The 19,194-nt window shown below is 37.6% G+C and overlaps 1 protein-coding gene across 2 annotated transcripts in view; it reads right to left on the reverse strand.

The window, feature by feature from the left end:
- The window catches only part of LOC124157958 (histone acetyltransferase KAT7), a 104,085-nt gene that overhangs the window by 78,722 nt on the left and 6,169 nt on the right, over positions 1 to 19,194 (reverse strand). For both annotated transcript variants that reach the window (XM_046533072.1, XM_046533071.1), the window contains exon 4: positions 7,520 to 7,788. In XM_046533072.1, coding sequence (XP_046389028.1) covers positions 7,520 to 7,788 — 269 coding nt within the window. The remainder of the gene's footprint in view (positions 1 to 7,519; positions 7,789 to 19,194) is intronic.

Raw genomic sequence — 19,194 nt, forward strand, 5'->3', positions numbered from 1 at the left:
TAAGACAAATGAAATTTCACCCTTGGTGCAGATACAGACCAGACTCGCTTTTGCTCGCTCTGGCCCCCCCCAGAATCTTCTCTCCCCTGAAAAAGGCCTGCGGCCTTTTCTAGTCACTCTCTATGAAAAGACACTGTATCTCCCTTTGTTGTGACCCTTTGATACAACACTATATCACCCTCCAATTTGTTAAGATAATGATTCACAAAAGAATGAAATTGTATGATTTGGTCAAAATTACAAGTGCACTAAGCACAAAGTGCCATTGGTCTGAAAATTGCTTTCTCAATGTATTACAAGGGCTAGATTCGAACAATGACATTTCTCTAAAATCAATTTTTTGACCGCTAAATGCCCCCAAAAAGTGTAAGCACAGAGGCAGTTGACAGCATTCCCATAGATAGAAAATAGTGTCTCGATAATTTTTCCTTAGGTTTCAGTTGATTCCATGAATTCCTCTTGTATCTCAACTTGTTCAGCCCACACACATGTGTGAGCGAGTCTGTGAGTGGTTGGAAAGGGTTTAATAGTACATGGATGAGTTAAGACTCTTTCTCTAGTTGACAAATTTGGATTGATCTATGACCACTCATGACAAATTTTGATTTCCAACTACCTACTATCCTAAATCTCATGGGCATGGGATATGGGAATAATCAACAACAAGCTGAAGTGAGAAACATGCCAATTATACCCGATGCTTGATGAAGGGCAACCAACACTCTTCACCACATGTCTATCCTGAGTATGAAATACCTTAAATGACATTCTCCTGCCACCGCCTAGGTCAAAGACATTCACCCCCACACAGTTGATGGTGATGTACCAACAAAGAGATAAATTTAATAATCTATAAATTTTAAGCAGAGAAGCTTCTGCACCAATAAAAATCATCCACACTTTTATTGACAAGACATTCATTTAATATAGATTTTCGGTGCATTCACTTTCAGCGCATAAAAGGTTATAGTGTATTAAATCTCAACATTCTTTGCAATACTTCCCACCATTTCAAAGAATCATTCATATTTTAGTGCATATAAACATTTTTTATTTTTCTACTGTATCAAATTTTGTTCTTTATTAGCTTTCTAAGTGATATTTTTTGACAGAACAGTGCAGTACAGAACAATTAGAGAAAGTAAGAATTAAGCAAATACATGAAAATAGGTGAAATTGCTGGATAAATATATTGCCATTACCAACTAATAGTATAAATGGATCTGTGAAATCTACTGCTTATAAAACAACTAAACGTAAATTCTTAATGGATGCAGATGAATGACATATGGTGATTTCTATGGATATTTCACAAGGGTAAATTTTCAAGTAAAATTTTATTCTCTGAATGTTTTTTGAATTTGCTATTTTCAATCAAAATGATGGGAAAATATGAAGAGATATCAGTGTAGGAAGGCATTGCAACTCTCTCTCCGTATGCAACCAATGGAGGCTTATTACCGCCTTTCCTTCATTGATCACTTAACAAGGAATTGTCGCTCCACAGTGTAGGGTTCTGCAAAATAAAGCTTCACAGGGTGGAAAGGGATAAGGCGACTAGGTCTGAGAAGATAGATGCATTTGAGCAGGAATGGAGATGAGAAAGAATGAGATTTTCCCAATGGGTGAGCATTGTTAGCTGCCTTGCTCAAAGACTTGCAGATGATCAGCTATGGCATTCCCTACAAACTACTACATGAGATAGCTACTAGAGCTTGCAGACTGGGGCAGAGCTACAGTCAAACTTGAGCAGAAATTGTGTCCATCCCAGTTATGACAGAATTAACAAAATAACAACTAGGGACATAAAAATAATTGTTGCACCATACTTTATTCCACCTTTCTGTATTTATCACATGGAATTATAATTTTAGAAACACATTCCTGTATTTCAGAAGGTGTTAGAGTGAAGCACTGCCCTAAAGCCATAGCTTAGAGAGAATTCATATTATTAAAATCAATTTTGAGTACGTACTTGTTTTTACTTTGAAAGATTTGTAGTGAACTAAATGGAGCTGTTATTAGTTCAGTTAAATACAAGGATAATAACTAAGAATGAATCGTAGAGATTTCCTCTTGAGAGTGACGTAATTAACATGTCTATGTCACCAATTAGTATTTGTCTACTACATAAGTAAATAGACTGATACTTAAATTGATGAAAATGACTCCTTGGACTATTAGAAAATCAACATATGTCAGAGCTACATATCGTAGAAATTTTTCATCTGAAATCAAGCGTAGCCTAAAAAAATGTACAATATAACAAGTAAAAATTATGGTGCAGCTCTCCTTATTCCATTTCATAATTTAGTTTTCCTACCAAATCACGGGTGCAGAGAATTTATCCTCCACTAAGACAAACTTGTGACTGAGCAACAGTCCAACCCATCCCTTTCTCTTTTCACCATGCTCATGGCTGATATCAGCAGCCTTGACAACGTCAATGTGGAACTGAGAACCAAAATAACTCATCCACATTAAACAATAGGGTAGTTTCCTTCATCGAAGAAAACGAAAGGCATTGATTTCGATTCGTTACCCACAATTAGTGTATTCATAATATACAAATTATCTGGTTTTAGAAATCCCAGTTTAGACGAATGGCAATGGTCAATTTTAACCACATTTGAAAAAGGCCAGATTGGTGCCATGCCACTCCACATGACGTCACAGGGACCTATGTAGTTTCCATACGAGTAGATAGGAGTTTTACATTGTCTGAGATTACCAATGCATGCATGAGGCACAGAGCTCAGGGAAACATCTCTTAATAATCACGAATTAAAACTGCCTATGGTCGGAAAGTTTCCTGCGTTTGATAAGGTATTAATAATCCTTTTTTAAGCAAAGTGCTACCTGCTAGCAGGGTACTCTGCTACCTGTTAGCAGCCTGCATCTCAGCGGCGCACATATTATCGATCCAAGGTCACCTCACTCACTGGCAGTTGGAACCAGAATGACATCACACAGGCTTTTCCCATCATTCATACTTAGCCGACACGTTTTCGCGTACTTGAAAATTTTCACTTTTCATTTAATCACGAAAATTAAATATCATCATTTTAAAATCTAAAAGCGTGAAATGCGTACTCCAGGAGTAATAATCTTTCGATTTAGGCAATAAAAAAATAAAAGGAAACCACCCTATTCAATGGGAAAGTCACAAAAGAATTTTAGTTTGCACCATCTTTTTGGGTTTGGATGGAAACGATTAGAGAGCACACAAATTTCTAATGACCCCATTGCATTAAAAAAATTCAGAATCCCATCCACCATACAGTCTTTTATAACCATAGGCCAAAGCAACATATTTAATTCTTTGAAGTTAATTCTGAAATTCGCAGGGTTGAAGAGGTAAAGACACCAGTCTGTGAATCATTTATTGAAAGGTTGCCAGTTTGTGGGCTATAGAATGAACCGAGTCAATTGAGATCGCTGCATGAGTTTTTTCCATACACTCTGAATTCATGTATTCCCTTCTTTCAGTGATATATGTAGCCAACTCTAGAAAATTCTGCTGTCCTCCCTTGTCTCTTCCAAACAAAAATAAATGTGTCTATTTTGACAATTTAAAAGGTTTATGAAATAGTTTAACTGACAATCACTGGCAGTGAATCAATTTGCCAGATTTGAGAAACAAACTCATTTTTTATCTTAACTATTTTTTAGAAACTATTTTTTATCTTCAAAAAATTTGGTTGGAATGGTTGGAAATTGGTTCGATCAGATTTTTCAGAAGCGTGCAAAAAAACATACCTAGTACATAGTAAGTAATTGTGTACAGTATACCAAATTTCTCTGAGTCACTGTCAGATAACCATCTGATCTTAATCCTACATTCAGCAGGTCTTCTTTCTCAGTTCATCAATATTTAGTGTATATATTTGCATTGTATAAGGCAGGATATTTCCTAAATGAGAATTCTACAGAAGGTGTTTCAAATCAACAATGGCACAAAATCATTGCTTGGTCTCCATCAGCATTTTTGCCACATCTTTTGCTAGTCATAGAATAAACTCCATAGCACTCAATTAAAAATTTGTTGTTCATATGAACAAAACCTGGCTGATATCAGGTTCAAAGTATAAAAAAGCGGACTTGCTATTGACTGGCCTCAGAGCAAGTGAAGTACACACAACATAAACTAAGCCATATTCCACATCCACCATTTTTTTAAATGTGCTACAAAGTTTTCTTTCATTATTTCCTTGAATATTTACACCAGTGTGCATTGTACCTCAAAAAAACTTATTTCCTCTTTACAAATGGGAGACATGGACATTTTTGTCTGTTTCAACCACCAAAACTTTAGCATGGTTCTAATTCTGAACACTGATGATAGATGGCATATATCAAGTACATATATTTCTTTCATTTATGTTTCACCAAAGCAGGCGGTCATCCGAAGGTAGTTAAAAGTAAAGGTCATAAACAACTTGTTCATCTTGATATTGACAAAACCAGGGTTGCTTAACTTATTTTAATTGATTTTAAGTAGTGATGGGTCGGTTCGATTCCTCGATTCTTCGATTCCTCGATTCTCGGCCAAGAACCGGAATCGAAAATGAGTACTTGCCAAGGTGAAAAATCGATTCCGATTCCAGTAGTACTTCAAACCACAAATTTATATACGACCGCGTTTCCAACAGTCATGTTCGCACCACGTAATCGTAATAACAAAACACGTTATCTTCTAGGGATGTGCGAATATTCGAAAGTTCGAGTCGAGTCGAGTAGTTGGTACTCGACTCGAGCGTTTCTAGAAGCATTACTAATGTCGAGTACTCGACTCGAGCGTTTCTAGAAGCATTACTAATGTCGAGTCGAGTCGAGTAGTTAAGGTTACAGCGCTTTCGAGGCTAGCAGGTCCAGCAATCTGCTGACAGGAAGCGCTATCATGAAGCTCATGTTATAATACAATTTTTAAAGCCGATAAGTCATTCTAATGCCTTGGCCTGGTAGTTTCAGCTTGCCAAATACACTATAGTTGTCGACGTGGGCGCCGAATACCTTTACGCCAGCCGCGGCGGCCGATCGTATTCCGACCCGGTGCACACTGGTCCGAAATCGGAAAAAGCTGGAAAGAAGTCCAAAATTACCTTTTTGGCGATAGAGACTTGAACTTGGCGTAAATACTCATAAATTATTACCAGATATAAATGTATATGCCATTTTACATAAATATGGCCCTTAGTGATGATACAGTGGCCCAAACATGACCAACTTTTCAAAACCACGCGCGATCTCATTTTTCCTCGAAAATCTTTGAATTTATCGAGGTGTTGTTGCATTGGTATGATTTTTATGGAATAAAAAACGCAATATTCCTTTGACCTGGTGCTTTGCCTATACTTTCAATGACTTTTGAAGATTTTGGCTCTCATCTGTCTGGTTTTACATTGCAAAATGGCCGAACCGTTTTTCACATGAAATTTGACAAAAAGTAGACATTATCCTTCGTTTACGAAAAATATAACTCGGAAAATTTGAACCACAATATAAAGTAGAGATTTTTAAAGAGTACTTAGTAGAAATCTTGGAAAAAAAACGCTTGCGACAAGAGAAATAAGAGCGATTTTTCAATCGCCTGTTAAGGCTGAGCTACACGCCGCGGAACTCTTGAGACCGATTTTTCAAGTTTTTTAAAACTTTAGTCTTGAAAATCGTCATTTAAAGCACGGATAATCGTCTTCATTGACCTAACACACTAAACTGAGGATGTTAAAAAGGATTATGCATGGATCGACTTGATCATTTATCGCATTACTCGAGTGAAATTACTAAGGATTGGATATTTTTCAGAACCATCCTATACATAAGAAATATGGCTCGGGTATTGAAGAAAAGTGAACAGATTAAGTCGGTTTGCTTAAGAGAGAGAAAAATTAATGGAATTCTTGAAGAACTTGAATTCCATGAAGATTCAAGATCCATTAAAACGTTGATATAATTTTTAATAGAAATTCCAAAGTTTCCGAAATCTTGCAATTTTTGTTGGAAAGTACTTACCACGTCACACAGGTGTGTAGCAAAAGGCAATTTTCTGCAGGCAGTAATACTGTAACATGGAGACGTCAAAACCTGAATAGTTGGAACCCGTAGAATAATTGGTTTTTCTGCTTGAGAGTTTGAAAGGACCAAATATTACATGACTCATATACGTTGTATGTTATCTTTATTATAGCTGTGAAAATTACTATACTCAGGGCTCTCCCTTGTAATTTGGATACATATATCACTTAAATGGTCAACATATTACTTGGGGTTCATTAATTTCAACTGTGCCTATGGAACTATTGAAGACAAATTAATTTTCATTCATCTCCTACTTCTGACAATAACCATCAACGATCCTCATTATATTTTGCTTCTTACATTAGGCTAGACATTCATCATAGAAAATTGGAGTAGAATATATTGTAGTATGCATTGCTGTATTGCCTAGTTCAGAAATTATCATACTCGACTCGTCACTCGCAAGTAATTTTTAACTCGACTCAAGATCAAGAAGTGCTACTCAGACTTCCCTATTATCTTTCGAAGGAGAAAATTCAGACTAGGGAGCCTGTGACAGGTATATGGTTAAGATAGAGTGATGCATTTGGAAAAGTACCCTAAGTTACCATAGCAAACACTGTTGAAGCTGAAGTGGAAGCTTATTTATCAGAGATGAATGTAACACCAAATTCCTACCCTGGGAAATACTGGAAGACTTGTATATCGTACTCAAGGCAGAAAGTATTAGCAAAAATGTTTCTTGCCATGCCGCCATCCACTGTGTTCAGTGAAAGACTTTTTAGTTCGGCAGGAAAAATATGTGATGTAAAACGCAACAGGCTTTATCCTGACAGAGTGAAGATGCTTTGCTTTCTGAGCAAAAATTTAAAGTCTGTAAAGGAGACTAATTTTGTGAGACATTATTGATAATGATAAGATATTTTCAATAAAAAAATAGATATTAAAGGAGATACTTTTATTTTAAATTTAAACATGAGAGCCAATATTCTAAAGTAATACCTATGAGGCAACACCACTTTTCAGGTGTGTTCTGTTTTGAAATTTAGGTATTATATTTTAATTACATAGTGATGATATGAAAGATGCATTTGTCAACTGATTCTTTCAAGGAGTAATAATTTTTTAAGTAGTTATCTTGTTGCCAGGAATTAAGTGATATTTTTCATGGAGCCCCTGGCATCAGAATCGATGGAATCGGTATCGGTAGAATCGGAATCGAAATGTCAGAATCGGAATCGGGATCGGAATCGATAAAATTTTGGAATCGACCCATCACTAATTTTAAGTATCAAACATACTTTCATTACGAAGTGAATCAATGATTACCAAATGGGATTACGAGAATTGGTTCCTTAAATGCCAGAAAATTAACTCAATACCATTATGATTTTGATGAAAATAATTCCCTAATACACCCAACTAAGAAAACTGAAATATATAAATGCTATGTACTAGCAAGCATTCCTAGTTTAGATTAACCAAAGGAAAATGCACTGACCTTGCACTCCTCAGGAGTTCTGTTGTGATATACTGGGCACGCCTCAATGGTGAAATGTCGCTCAAAATGGCCACTGAGATGACCAGATGAGTTGCACCCTGACACTGGGCACTTTCGCTCCTCAATGGGTGTGATGCTGGGTGCTTCCGCGCTGACGGCACACGCACGGCTCTTGCTTTTCCTGGGCGTGAGGCGGCAAGATGGTGGTGGTAACGGAGGTGGAGGGGGCACCTTCTTGCTGCTCCCACTGCGACCCGACTTGATTGTTTCTGCAATTGCAATGACAACCTCAAATTAGGCTTATATGGCATGCATGAAATACAACTACTAAAATGGTGATCACATAACCAGAGACAAAGAAGAGAACACTACATGGAAAAAAATGGGACATGCAGTAACTGCCAATTTGAATTTAACAGCAATTACTAATTGCAATACTCATTTCTCAGCAATTCCTTCAAACATAAATATTGATCTTACATATCCAGGAGCCTTGGCATCCTGTATAGAATCCCCATGGGTAATTATAATATTCTAGGCAGGAATACTGCTTGAAATAACTATGTAATGACCTCATGGCAACATCTTTATATGGAGCAATTATTATAAATTGCTTCCCCCTTCAGCTCATTAAGAATAGAGGTAAACAAACACAGCATACATTTAGTTACAAGAAAGAAACTTCAAACACATCGAAGGTGGCCAAAAAACTTCCAATTTATCATAAATCCACCTGGACACCCAGACTGGGATAATCATATAAGCCTGGATGTTTGTTCACCCTTATATTAATATGAATACATAAATCTCAAGACAACCACAGGTACTCAATCAGAGGTAAAGTGATGCTAAGTCACAAATAAAAGCAAAATATGATTGTTGGAAAATAACTTCACCATCAAAAATGAATTGGACATTAACCTTTCTTGAAATTCACTCCTGATTTCAGGAAGAAAGGATTACAGAGCAAATCTTATTACAATCAACAGAAAGCAGTCTTTATCAAATACCTTACATTCATGCTGTAAATAACATAAAATTCTGTGATTTCACTTTGCCATAACAACAGTTATTGTTGAATACAAAGATGGCTGCTGAAAAGGTAACAAATTTAACCCAAATATTTATACTAGTGATGGGTCGGTTCGATTCCTCGATTCTTCGATTCCTCGATTCTTGACCAAGAACCGGAATCGAAAACGAGTACTTGCAAAAGTGAAAAATCGATTCCGATTCCAGTAGTACTTCAACACACAAATTTATGTACGACCGCGTTTCGAACAGTCATTCGAATTTTCGCGCCACGTAATCGTAATAACAAAACACATATCTTGGGATGCGCGAGTACTAAAAAATTCGAATCGAGTCGAGTAGTTGGTACTCAAGCGTTTCGAGTAGTTGGTACTCAACTCGAGCGTTTCGAGTAGCATTACGAATGTCGAGTCGACTAGTCTAGCTAGTTAAGGTTACAGAGCTTTCGAGGCTAGTAGGTCTAATCTACCGACAGGAAGCGCTATCATGAAACTCATGTAATAATGCAGTTTTTAAATCCGATAAGTCATTCTAATGCCTTGGCCTGGTAGTTTCAGCTTGCCGAATACACTATATTTGTCGACGTGGGCGCCGAATACCTTTACGCCAGCCGCGGCGGCCGATCGTCTTCCTACCCGGCGCAAACTGGTCCGAAATCGGAAAAAGCTGGAATAAAGTCCAAAATGACCTTTTTGGGGATAGAGATATGAAAATTAGCGTTAATACTCATAAATCATTACCAGATATAGATTTATATGCCATTTTACATCAATACGACCCTTTAGTGAGATACAGTGGCCAAAACATGGCCAATTTTTCAATGCCACGCGAGATATCGTTTTTCCTCAAAAATCTTTGAATTTATCCAGGTGGTTTTGCGTTGGTATGAGTTTTATGGAATAAAAAACGCAATATTCCTTTGACCTGGTGCTTTGCCTATACTTTCAATGACTTTTGAGGATTTTGGCTCTCATCTGTTAGCTTTTACAACGCAAAATGGCCGACCCGTTTTTCACGTGAAATTTGACATAAAGTAGACATTATCTTTCGTTTACGAAAAATATAACTCGGAAAATTTGAATCACAGTATAAAGTAGAGATTTGTAAAGAGTATTAATTAGAAATCTTGGAAAAAAAGTTTGCGACGCGGGAAATAAGAGCGATTTTTCAATCGCGCGTCAAGGCTGACCTACACGCCGCGGAACTCTTTGAGGCTCGGTAACTGCGCATTACTCGAGTGAAAATACTAAGGATTGGATATTTTTCGGAACCATCCCACGCATAAGAAATATGGCTCGGGTATTGAAGTAAAGTGAAGAGATTAAGTCAGCATGCTTAAGAGAGAGAAAAATGAACTGTTTTCGTGAAAGGCAATGACCGATACCCTTTTTCCCTTTCCACCTTCGCCGAGGTGAGTCGCGCGGAAGGGGGAGTTTTGACACCACAAGGCTCTTTTAGTCTTTTTTATTACTGCGTCCGTCCGATGTGATATTCATTTGTAGCGTTTAGTTTCTTTCTTGAACTTAAAAAAAGCAAGAGATTTTAAGGTTGATTTAATGATGTGAGAAGTATAGAATTTTTTTGGCTCTACAAAACTAAAGTTTAGTTCTATAGTTTGTTTGCTTCGTCTACTTGAATTCCATGAAGATTCAAGATACAAAAAAATCGTTGATATAATTTTTAATAAAAATTCCAGTCTCTGAAATCTTGCAATTTTGGTAGGAAAGTACTTGCTCAGTCACACAAGTGTGTAGCAAAAGACAATTTTCTGCAGCAGCAATACTGTAACATGGAGACGTCAAAACCTGCTGGCTGAGCATATAGAATAATTGGTTTTTCTGCTTGAGAATTTGAAAGGGCCAAATATTACATGATTCATAGACGTAGTATGTAATCTTTATTATAGCCGTGAAAATTACTATACTCAGGGCTCTCCCTTGTAGTTTGGATACATATATATGGTCGACATATTACTTGGGGTTAATTAATTTCAATTGTCCCTATGGAACTGTTGAAGAGATATTAGTTTTCATTCATCTCCTACTTCTGGCAATAACCATCAACGATCCTCATTATATTTTCCTTCTTACACTACGCTAGACATTCATCATAGTAAATTGGAGTAGAATATATTGTAGTATGCATTGCTGTATTAATGCCTGGCTCATAAATTATCATACTCGACTCGACTTGATACTCGTAAGTAATTTTCAACTCGAATCGAGATCAAAAAGTGCTACTTGGAAATCCCTATTATATTCCGAAGGAGCAAATGGAGACTAAGGAGCCTGTGATAGGTATATGGTCAAGATACAGTGATGCATTTGGAAAAGTACCCAAAGTCACCATAGCAAACACTGTTGAAGCTGAAGTGGAAGCTTATTTATCAGAGATGAATGCACCACCAAATTCCTTCCCTGGGAAATACGGGAATACTTGTATCTTCTACCCAAGGCTGAAAGTATTAGCAAAGAGGTTTCTTGCCATACTGCCATCCCCTGTGTTCAGTGAAGGACGTTTAGTTCTGCAGGAAAAATATGTGAAGTAAAATGCAACAGGCTTTATGCTGACAGAGGGAAGATGCTTTGCTTTCTGAGTAAAAATTTAAAGCCAGTAAAAGGAGACTAAATTTGTGAGACATTATTGATAATGATAAGATATTATCAATAAAAGATTGTTTATCTTGCGGAAGTGCGTCACGGTGTGGTTTTCCATGCCCCAAACCCGCCATTTACGCCTTCGAAGCCGCATTGCATGTACTCCCTCTCCCCGCCAAACATCATTCTCGCCCGACTTTGCCGTCCTAACTGCGAGGAGATACTTTTACTTTAAATTTAAACATGAGTGCTAATATTCTAAAGTAATACCTATCATGTAACAACACTTTTCAGGTATGTTCCGTTTTAAAAATTTAGCTATTATATTTTAATTACATAGTGATGATATGAAAGATGCTTTTGTCAACTGACTCTTCCAACGAGTAATATTTTTTAAAGTGGTTTTCTTGTTGCCTGGAATTAAGTGATATTTTTCTTGGAGCCTATGGAATCAGAATCGATGGAATCGGTATCGGTAGAATCGGAATCGAAATCTCAGAATCGGAATCGGGATCGGAATCGATAAAATTCTGGAATCGACCCATCACTAATTTATACCCAACCCACATAGCAACGAACCTCTCAGAGACGTCTCACTATGGTCTCGAATGACTCAAATGTCACGTATGTCTCACAGATGTCTCGGAGATGTAATCATAAGACGTTCAGGAATTAAAAAAAAACGTATTCAAACGCCATCAATGCCTTCCATATATATTTTTCGGTGCAAATCTGCAGTTTTGATTGTTAAAATCACGACATTTAATATGGGTTTCTTATTTTCAAAAGGTGATCCATCACAAAATTTGTCGCTAAAAATGATTGAGAAAAGTAGGCCATAACTGTATAATTTAAATTTAATTATTTTTTTGCCTAAATTTAAAGCATACCATAGTACAAAGTCTAATGAGACATCTCAGAGACTTATGTGAGACGTCTCAAGAGATGTCACATAGACCATTTTTTTGGACATAGTGCCATCTCAGAGAAGTCTCAGAGATGTCTCTGAAGCTCTCAGAATGTCTCTGAGACGTAACATGTGATATTCGAGACGTCTACGAGACTTATTTCTGCTGTGTGGGAACAACTTTATACAGGAGATCAGTGTTGAAGAGAGAGCCCTGAGATAATTGTGAGCAAGAGGCCTCACAGGGAAAAATATTTTCACTCCAAACAGCTGTTTCTAGGAAAATATTATGACCGGGAGAAAGCAGGTGGGGTCTTCTTAGAATTAAGAAAGCTTAGTAAAATAATGCCCAGTAACACAGAAATGAGCAATTGGCAAAATTAATGACAATTCAAAACAAATTCTATGAAATTACAGTCTTTTGTCACACTTTAACAACATCCCAATAGTGAGATTGCGAGTTTTCCTTTCTACTACATATCCTAATTGCAGAAAGTGAAAAACTATTTAACCTCTTATCAAAAATATATATACTTTACATTTGTTATCTCTTATCAAAAGGCTTTACCATTAATTGTAAGAGAATATACTTTGACAGATCAGCCAATTTATGCAAAAAACTAAATTGACATTCTCGTGGTGAATTTACTATCTACCACAAGCTCCACAATCCATGTGGTATTAAACATTTCATATATCCCATATATATTTCTCTTTAATGATGTAGTAATAATAATACTGCAGGAGATGAGTGTGTTGTTCAAATTTCCCTCCGACAGATACAATAAAAAAAATACCAAAACTCCATTTACGAACTGCAACAAAAGTGATGCCATTCCATTAGTTGCAATACTTTTGAATTCAACCGCACATATATTTGTAAGGCATTTTTGTGGTAGCCAGATGCATCTATTAGTACTACAGTACAATTGATATGGCATAATCTAGGAATATGTTTCGTCATTAGGCAAATTAGCCCATTCATGTTATTTCAACCGTGTACATTTTTTGAGTGGCCTTGCCACTGTGGTCCTCATTAAAGACAAGGCAACTTGATTCTGGCATTGAAAACTAATCTCAATATCCCTTATCTTTCAATTTCCTTCTCAATGCATCTCAATAAATACATAACCACATATTTTGGACAATAGCTGAGCAGCAAATCAGTAAAAAATCTATGGTGCATGGCATGAACCTGCAATGCTAGTATGATTTGAGGAGACAAAACTCTTTATGAAAGATGCTTGAAATAGGGTGGTTTCCTATTATTTTTTAATTGCCTAAATCGAAAGATTATTACTCCTGGAGTGCGTATTTCATGCTTTTAGATTTTTAAATGACGATATCTATTTTTTGCGATTAAATGAAAAGTGAAAATTTTCAAGCGCGCGAAAACGCGACGGCTAAGTAGGAATGCAGGGAAAAGCCCGTGTGGCATCGTTCTGGTTCCTGCTGCCACCAAGTGAGGTGACCTTGGGGCAAGGCTTTGAGCGCTGATACGACGCAGGATGCTAGCAGGTAGCAGAGTACCCTGCTAGCACGCAGCACTTGGCTTAAATAAGGGTTATTAATACCTTATCAAACGAAGGAAACTTTCCAACCTTAGCCAGTTTTAATAGGTGATTATTAAGACATGTTTCCCTGAGCTATGTGCCTCATACATGCATTGGTAATCTCAGACGATGTAAAACTCCTATCTACTCTTATAGAAACTAGGTCCCTGTGACGTCATGTGGAGTGGCATCGCATGGGTGCCAATCTGGCTTTTTTCAAATGAGGTTAAAATTGGCCATTAACATTCATCTAAACTGAGATTTCTAAAACATAATAATTTGTATAATGTTAATACACTAATGGTGGGTAACAAATCGCAATCAATGCCTTTCGTTTTTTTTTATGAAAGAAACTACCCTATTATCATGAATTTATTTCCTGATGAATACCACCAATACATTATGGTACTCCATGACAATGTTTGCGCACTTCAAAATGACAAATGAAGAATTTTTCAATAGCCATCAGTAGTTATTAGTTTGAGTAATACATATCAAGAAATAACAGGGCTAGTAATCATTGGTTATGCGAAAGATCCACAGAGAAAAAATCATTCGTCTTGACCGGGATTCGAACCCCCGATTTCCGGTCGAGTGCTTTAGCCAGTTAAGCTATCGAGGCGTCATTCTTCCGTGTGGATATTTTCGGACACTACCGGACAAGATGTTGCTGGACTGCTGAGCATATGATGCCACAAGCAGTCCCGGTCAAGGCGAATGGTTTTTTCTCTGTGGATCTTACGCACGATTGTGCATTGCGGGTGACTCCCGTAAAAAGTTATCACCGCGGCTAGTCCCGGTACACTTTAAAACTATCATTGGTTATCATGAAATTTTTGCCTGCATTCAGAATGTACTCATTGCGGTCATTACAAAGCAAATAAATGATAGAAAATTGGGTTATTGTCGTCAAAGCTGACATCAGATAAACTACACATTTACCATTAATTCGTCTTCAACACCCAATTCGCCATTCCAATTACCAGTCCAATCAATATATGAAATCTTTTTTAAAAGTACAGTGAGTCCTCGTTCTACGTCACCCCGTTTAACGTCATTTCGCGATAACGTCAAGAAAATTTCGAGAACGTCATTCGTTTATCACACCTTCGCTTCGCGATAACGTCAAGTCTTTTAAATTTCGCGCGAGAAAAAAGGCAAGTGGCAGGCATTGCAGGTTGTTCATTTCGTGGGCGGTAATACAGTCAGTCTATACAAAGTGTATAACGGTGCGTGTATTGTTAATTGCAATTACAATTATAGCAAATTTTAGCATCAGAGAAATTTCCACGAATATGTCCAAGAGAAGTGATTCTTCTGAACCAGCGGGAGAGAAAAAAAGGCGGAAAACTATAACTTTGGAGCAAAAACTTGATATTGTCAGACGAAGTGAGAATGGAGCCACTTCAATTGATATTGGAAGAATTTTAGGCTTTCCGCCGTCTACAATTAGGTCAATTTTGAAAGAAAAGGAAAAGATCAAAGAGTTTGGGAGAATAGGGAACTTGCATATATTTCAGATATAATCAATAGCCCCAAAATTATTTAAAAATATATGTTTGCATACCTCGGTGAAAGTTTTTTTATTATTTTATGACGTGGTTTGCGATATTTAATGCATCAAAGTTCACGAGAATTTTCAAATGCAAGTGAGAAGCGAAAACGCCCGATGATTGGCTGGTAGAAAAGTGACGTCATAGTTCAGTACGAGGCACGGCCATAGTATAGGTTGAATACTTGAATACATGCGACGGCGTGGTTATGATTCATTTATTGAAGTGCAGACGTATCGCAGTTGTTCATTGTGACTTCAGGGCTATTATTTGATCTATTTCTCCTCCATTGAAAGTGATAGATTGCGTAAAGATGAAGGCATATGGTTATTCTTAGGCTGATCCTAGCAAGCTTCCTGTTACTGATTCCATCATGATAACAGGGTATTTTAGTGAAACTGTAGAATTCGTCGGCTCGGAAAGTCGATGCCGAGAAATGGAAAGGTAGCTGATCTTTAATGTTTCATAGTTCATAACAAAGTGAAACTTGCGTATAATATTGGCGAAAGCGTATACTCAGGTGAAATGTGTATTCTTTTGGCAGTCCGTTAGAGTCTTATGGTGAACTTATTTCCACCTCGAAGCTGTCGATGATACTTAACTTAAAAATACCTTGCCTTGAGGGCGACAGGAAGCTCTGAGGAAGGCAGACTATTAATGTTTCAATTTAGTAGCGATAATATAGACGAACTTCCAACACAATCTACCATCTTGTGACTAAAAACCCCGAAGCCACTTCCTATTCTGCAGAAAGAATCGGTCAATCGCCCTTCGATCAAGATAATAAACACAACGTCTTCAGGTGTTAATAAGTTACTTTTGAAATGAAATACTTCCTAAATTAGCATTAAAATGTACATGTTTTCCAAACAGAGTCTTTAATACATTTTGGGAGCTTTTCTCACGATATATCTGAAACCCTCTCTAAAGGCGAGCTCATCGTCATTGCGATCGGTTGTCACTTAAAAATTCCGTATCGGAAATCCTAGAGGGATGACTTTCGACGATGACCGTGATCACCTGCACTTTCACTATCACTGGAACCCGTGGTGAAAATATCATCCCAATCCAATTTCTATTTGGTTTTAACTGGGGAAAGAGCAACATAGAACTGCACATTCTTTGGGCAACTTTGGCTTTGACTTTCCCTCAAACACCCCATTTCCCCTGTGGTGCACATCAGTCCTATCTTTATACGATGGCCTGACAACCTTTAAATGGATCCTTGGTTTATCCTGACAGCCAACTAAATGGAAATTGCTGATCCACACATGTCCATTCTTATCTCCATAGTTTCCAAATCAAAGGCCGCGGAACATTCCTCTTGTGACTCAACTTTTTTTTTGAAAAGCAAGCAACGGCGTAGAATTAAATCAAAGAATGCTGCGATTCATTTTTTGTGACCACCTCTGGATTCCATTCTTTTTCCATCTACAACTTCCTTTATCTTTCGGGGTAAACTATGGGACAAGATAATGTTTAAATATTTTCATTAATTTATAACAAAATATAAGTTCTAAAAATACCCAAAAGCCATTTTATTAATCCGCACTGATGAGTGTAAATTAATGTGGAAGATGAATGCTGTAGACATAGTAGTTTTCCTTAGGTTGAGTTGCAAAGTTCATGAAGTTGACAAAACGGCTAATTTTTCGGTGCGCGGAGTCATTTATTGCACTGACCATGTCTACATTTTTCAATTTTTTTGTAATAAAATAATCACAATTTAGGATAAAATTTCCTTTAAAATGACGTATAGTTCATTATTATAGCATGTGGTGAAGCCAGGATATAAATTTGCAAAGTACAGCGGCACATCATTTTGACGCCGAGAGTAGAAGAAAACGCTGTCTTCTTGGCTGGCACTCGAATGCATGAGGATCAACGTTGCTCTATATTTTCATATTTCCTCCCTTGATTTTAAGCATCATGGAATTTTCTATGTCCTTCCGTAACTGAAATTGAACAAGTGCCTTAATAATTTGAGTCCATCGTAACGATCGTAACCATCGAGAAACGTACCTATCTCGATTTTTGTTCGGAAGTTGAGTTTTTATTCTACGGCGGCCGAATTATCGAAAAATCTCAGTTTCAAGTTATTCAGTCAATGAAATATGGAAATATTATTTATATTAAAGTTATCTTCGCTCACATAGCACACGGGTTTATCATTCCGTTTATTATACTCTTATTTTTCCGTAACGCTCATCCCGACAGACGGCATGCATCGAGGCTTTTCTTCTAATTTCCTCCATGGGAATGCAGACGAAAATTTTTTCTGGGGTGTTATTGCACAGAGGAACAATGCACCACTTGTAATTTTTCCTTATTTCACCCATGTTCTCCTTTAAACGCAACGTGGCTCTTCCAAACCTGCAGTTACTGGGCTTGGATCTTGGACTCGTACTGAACTATGACGTCACAGCCAAAGATTAGTGGGGGCGGTATTTTTTAGCCCGCGAAACTCGGGCGACTTTTGGGAGTCATTTTCTAGAGTATAAACTGAATTTTAAGCGGAAAAAAGTATATTGCGGTACTAAGTGTTTACTGTAGTATATCAGCACACTGTTTATAAAAAGTATGCAATTTCCCTATTGCAACTCCCTTGTACGCAAAACATTTATCACGAAATAGAAGCACCGTTCTTGTGGAAATGGAACGTTTGTTAACGTTGTGGTTTGAGAGTGAAGTACAAAAAAAACAGCCAGTTGATTTGGCTAGATTCCATAGAAAGGCATTGGCCATATATGGTGACCTTACCAAAGATATGCCTAATCCTGAACCTTTTACGGCTAGTCGAGGGTGGTTCGATCGCTATAAAAAGCGATCTAATTTGCGTGGTGTTGTGAAAACGAGTGGCAAGGCAGCCAGTGCTGATGGTGAAGCTGCCAATGCATTCGTCGAAATGTTTCCAGAAATTGTTGAGGAAGGCGGATACTTACCTCCACAAATCTTTAATTGTGATGGGACTGGTTTATTCTGGAAACGGATGCCTTCTAGAACATATATCTCCAAGGAGGAGAAGTCCATTCAAGGTTTTAAGATGGCTAAAGATCATATGACGATACTTTTGGGGGGAAATGCATCTGGTGATATGAAACTGAAACCAATGCTTGTGTATCATTTGGAGAACCCGAGGGCACTTAAAGGTATGGTAAAACATCGCTTGACTGTTGTCTGGAAGGCTAATAAAAAGACTTGGGTGACACAGTCTATCTTCTTTAACGACCAATTTCTACCCGCCGTAAAACAGTACTGCAAGCGAATGAATATTTGCCATAAGATATTGCTCCTGTTGGACAACTGCCCTGGCCATCCTCCCAGTATCGGCAATGACTGTGAGTGGTGGACCCTAGGGGCAGTGCGACTGTGCCCAGAGTTGTGTTTGAGGGGAGGCGTTTGAGGGGTTTCATGGAGTAAAAGCGTCCGTCGAGGCAACACTCCTGAGCCGGAATATGTCGGGAGATTAGCAACCAGTATATAAGGACCATGAGAAATTCTCATAGCGAACGTAGTGCCTATGGACCGGTGCTCCGGAGCACTTCCGTCTGGTAGCGGAAGCAGCATTCATTGGACCGCACCCCATAGCGAAGCCGAAAAGCAAACGCAGGAAGATACAAAATTGGAGAAGGATTTACATCACTACTGCTACTGTCGTCGATGAAGACAGGAACTCATATTTATGCCATTGTTTGGCAATCCCATCGTAAAAAACGCCCCAGATATGACGCGTTAAAATTTTTTCTCGTAGGAATTGTGAGGTCTAGGAGCCAATATTCACTTTTTAAATTGTTTTTTATGGGATATTATTTTTCGATTAACATCATTTCGTTTATCGTCACATTTTTCAGGGAAGGTAAGTGACGTTAAACGAGGACTCACTGTGTAGCATATTTTTTTCCATATTTTCAGGTAAGTTTTATGAGAGACTGGAGTTATTGATAGTTTGTTATCCACCCAAATAATTTTAGCAACCACCAAAAAATTAGGAAATTGTATGATAATTGACAATGAGTTCTTATACTACTAATAT

This window comes from Ischnura elegans, chromosome 4 (assembly GCF_921293095.1).
Source record: "Ischnura elegans chromosome 4, ioIscEleg1.1, whole genome shotgun sequence".
NCBI lineage: Eukaryota > Metazoa > Arthropoda > Insecta > Odonata > Coenagrionidae > Ischnura > Ischnura elegans.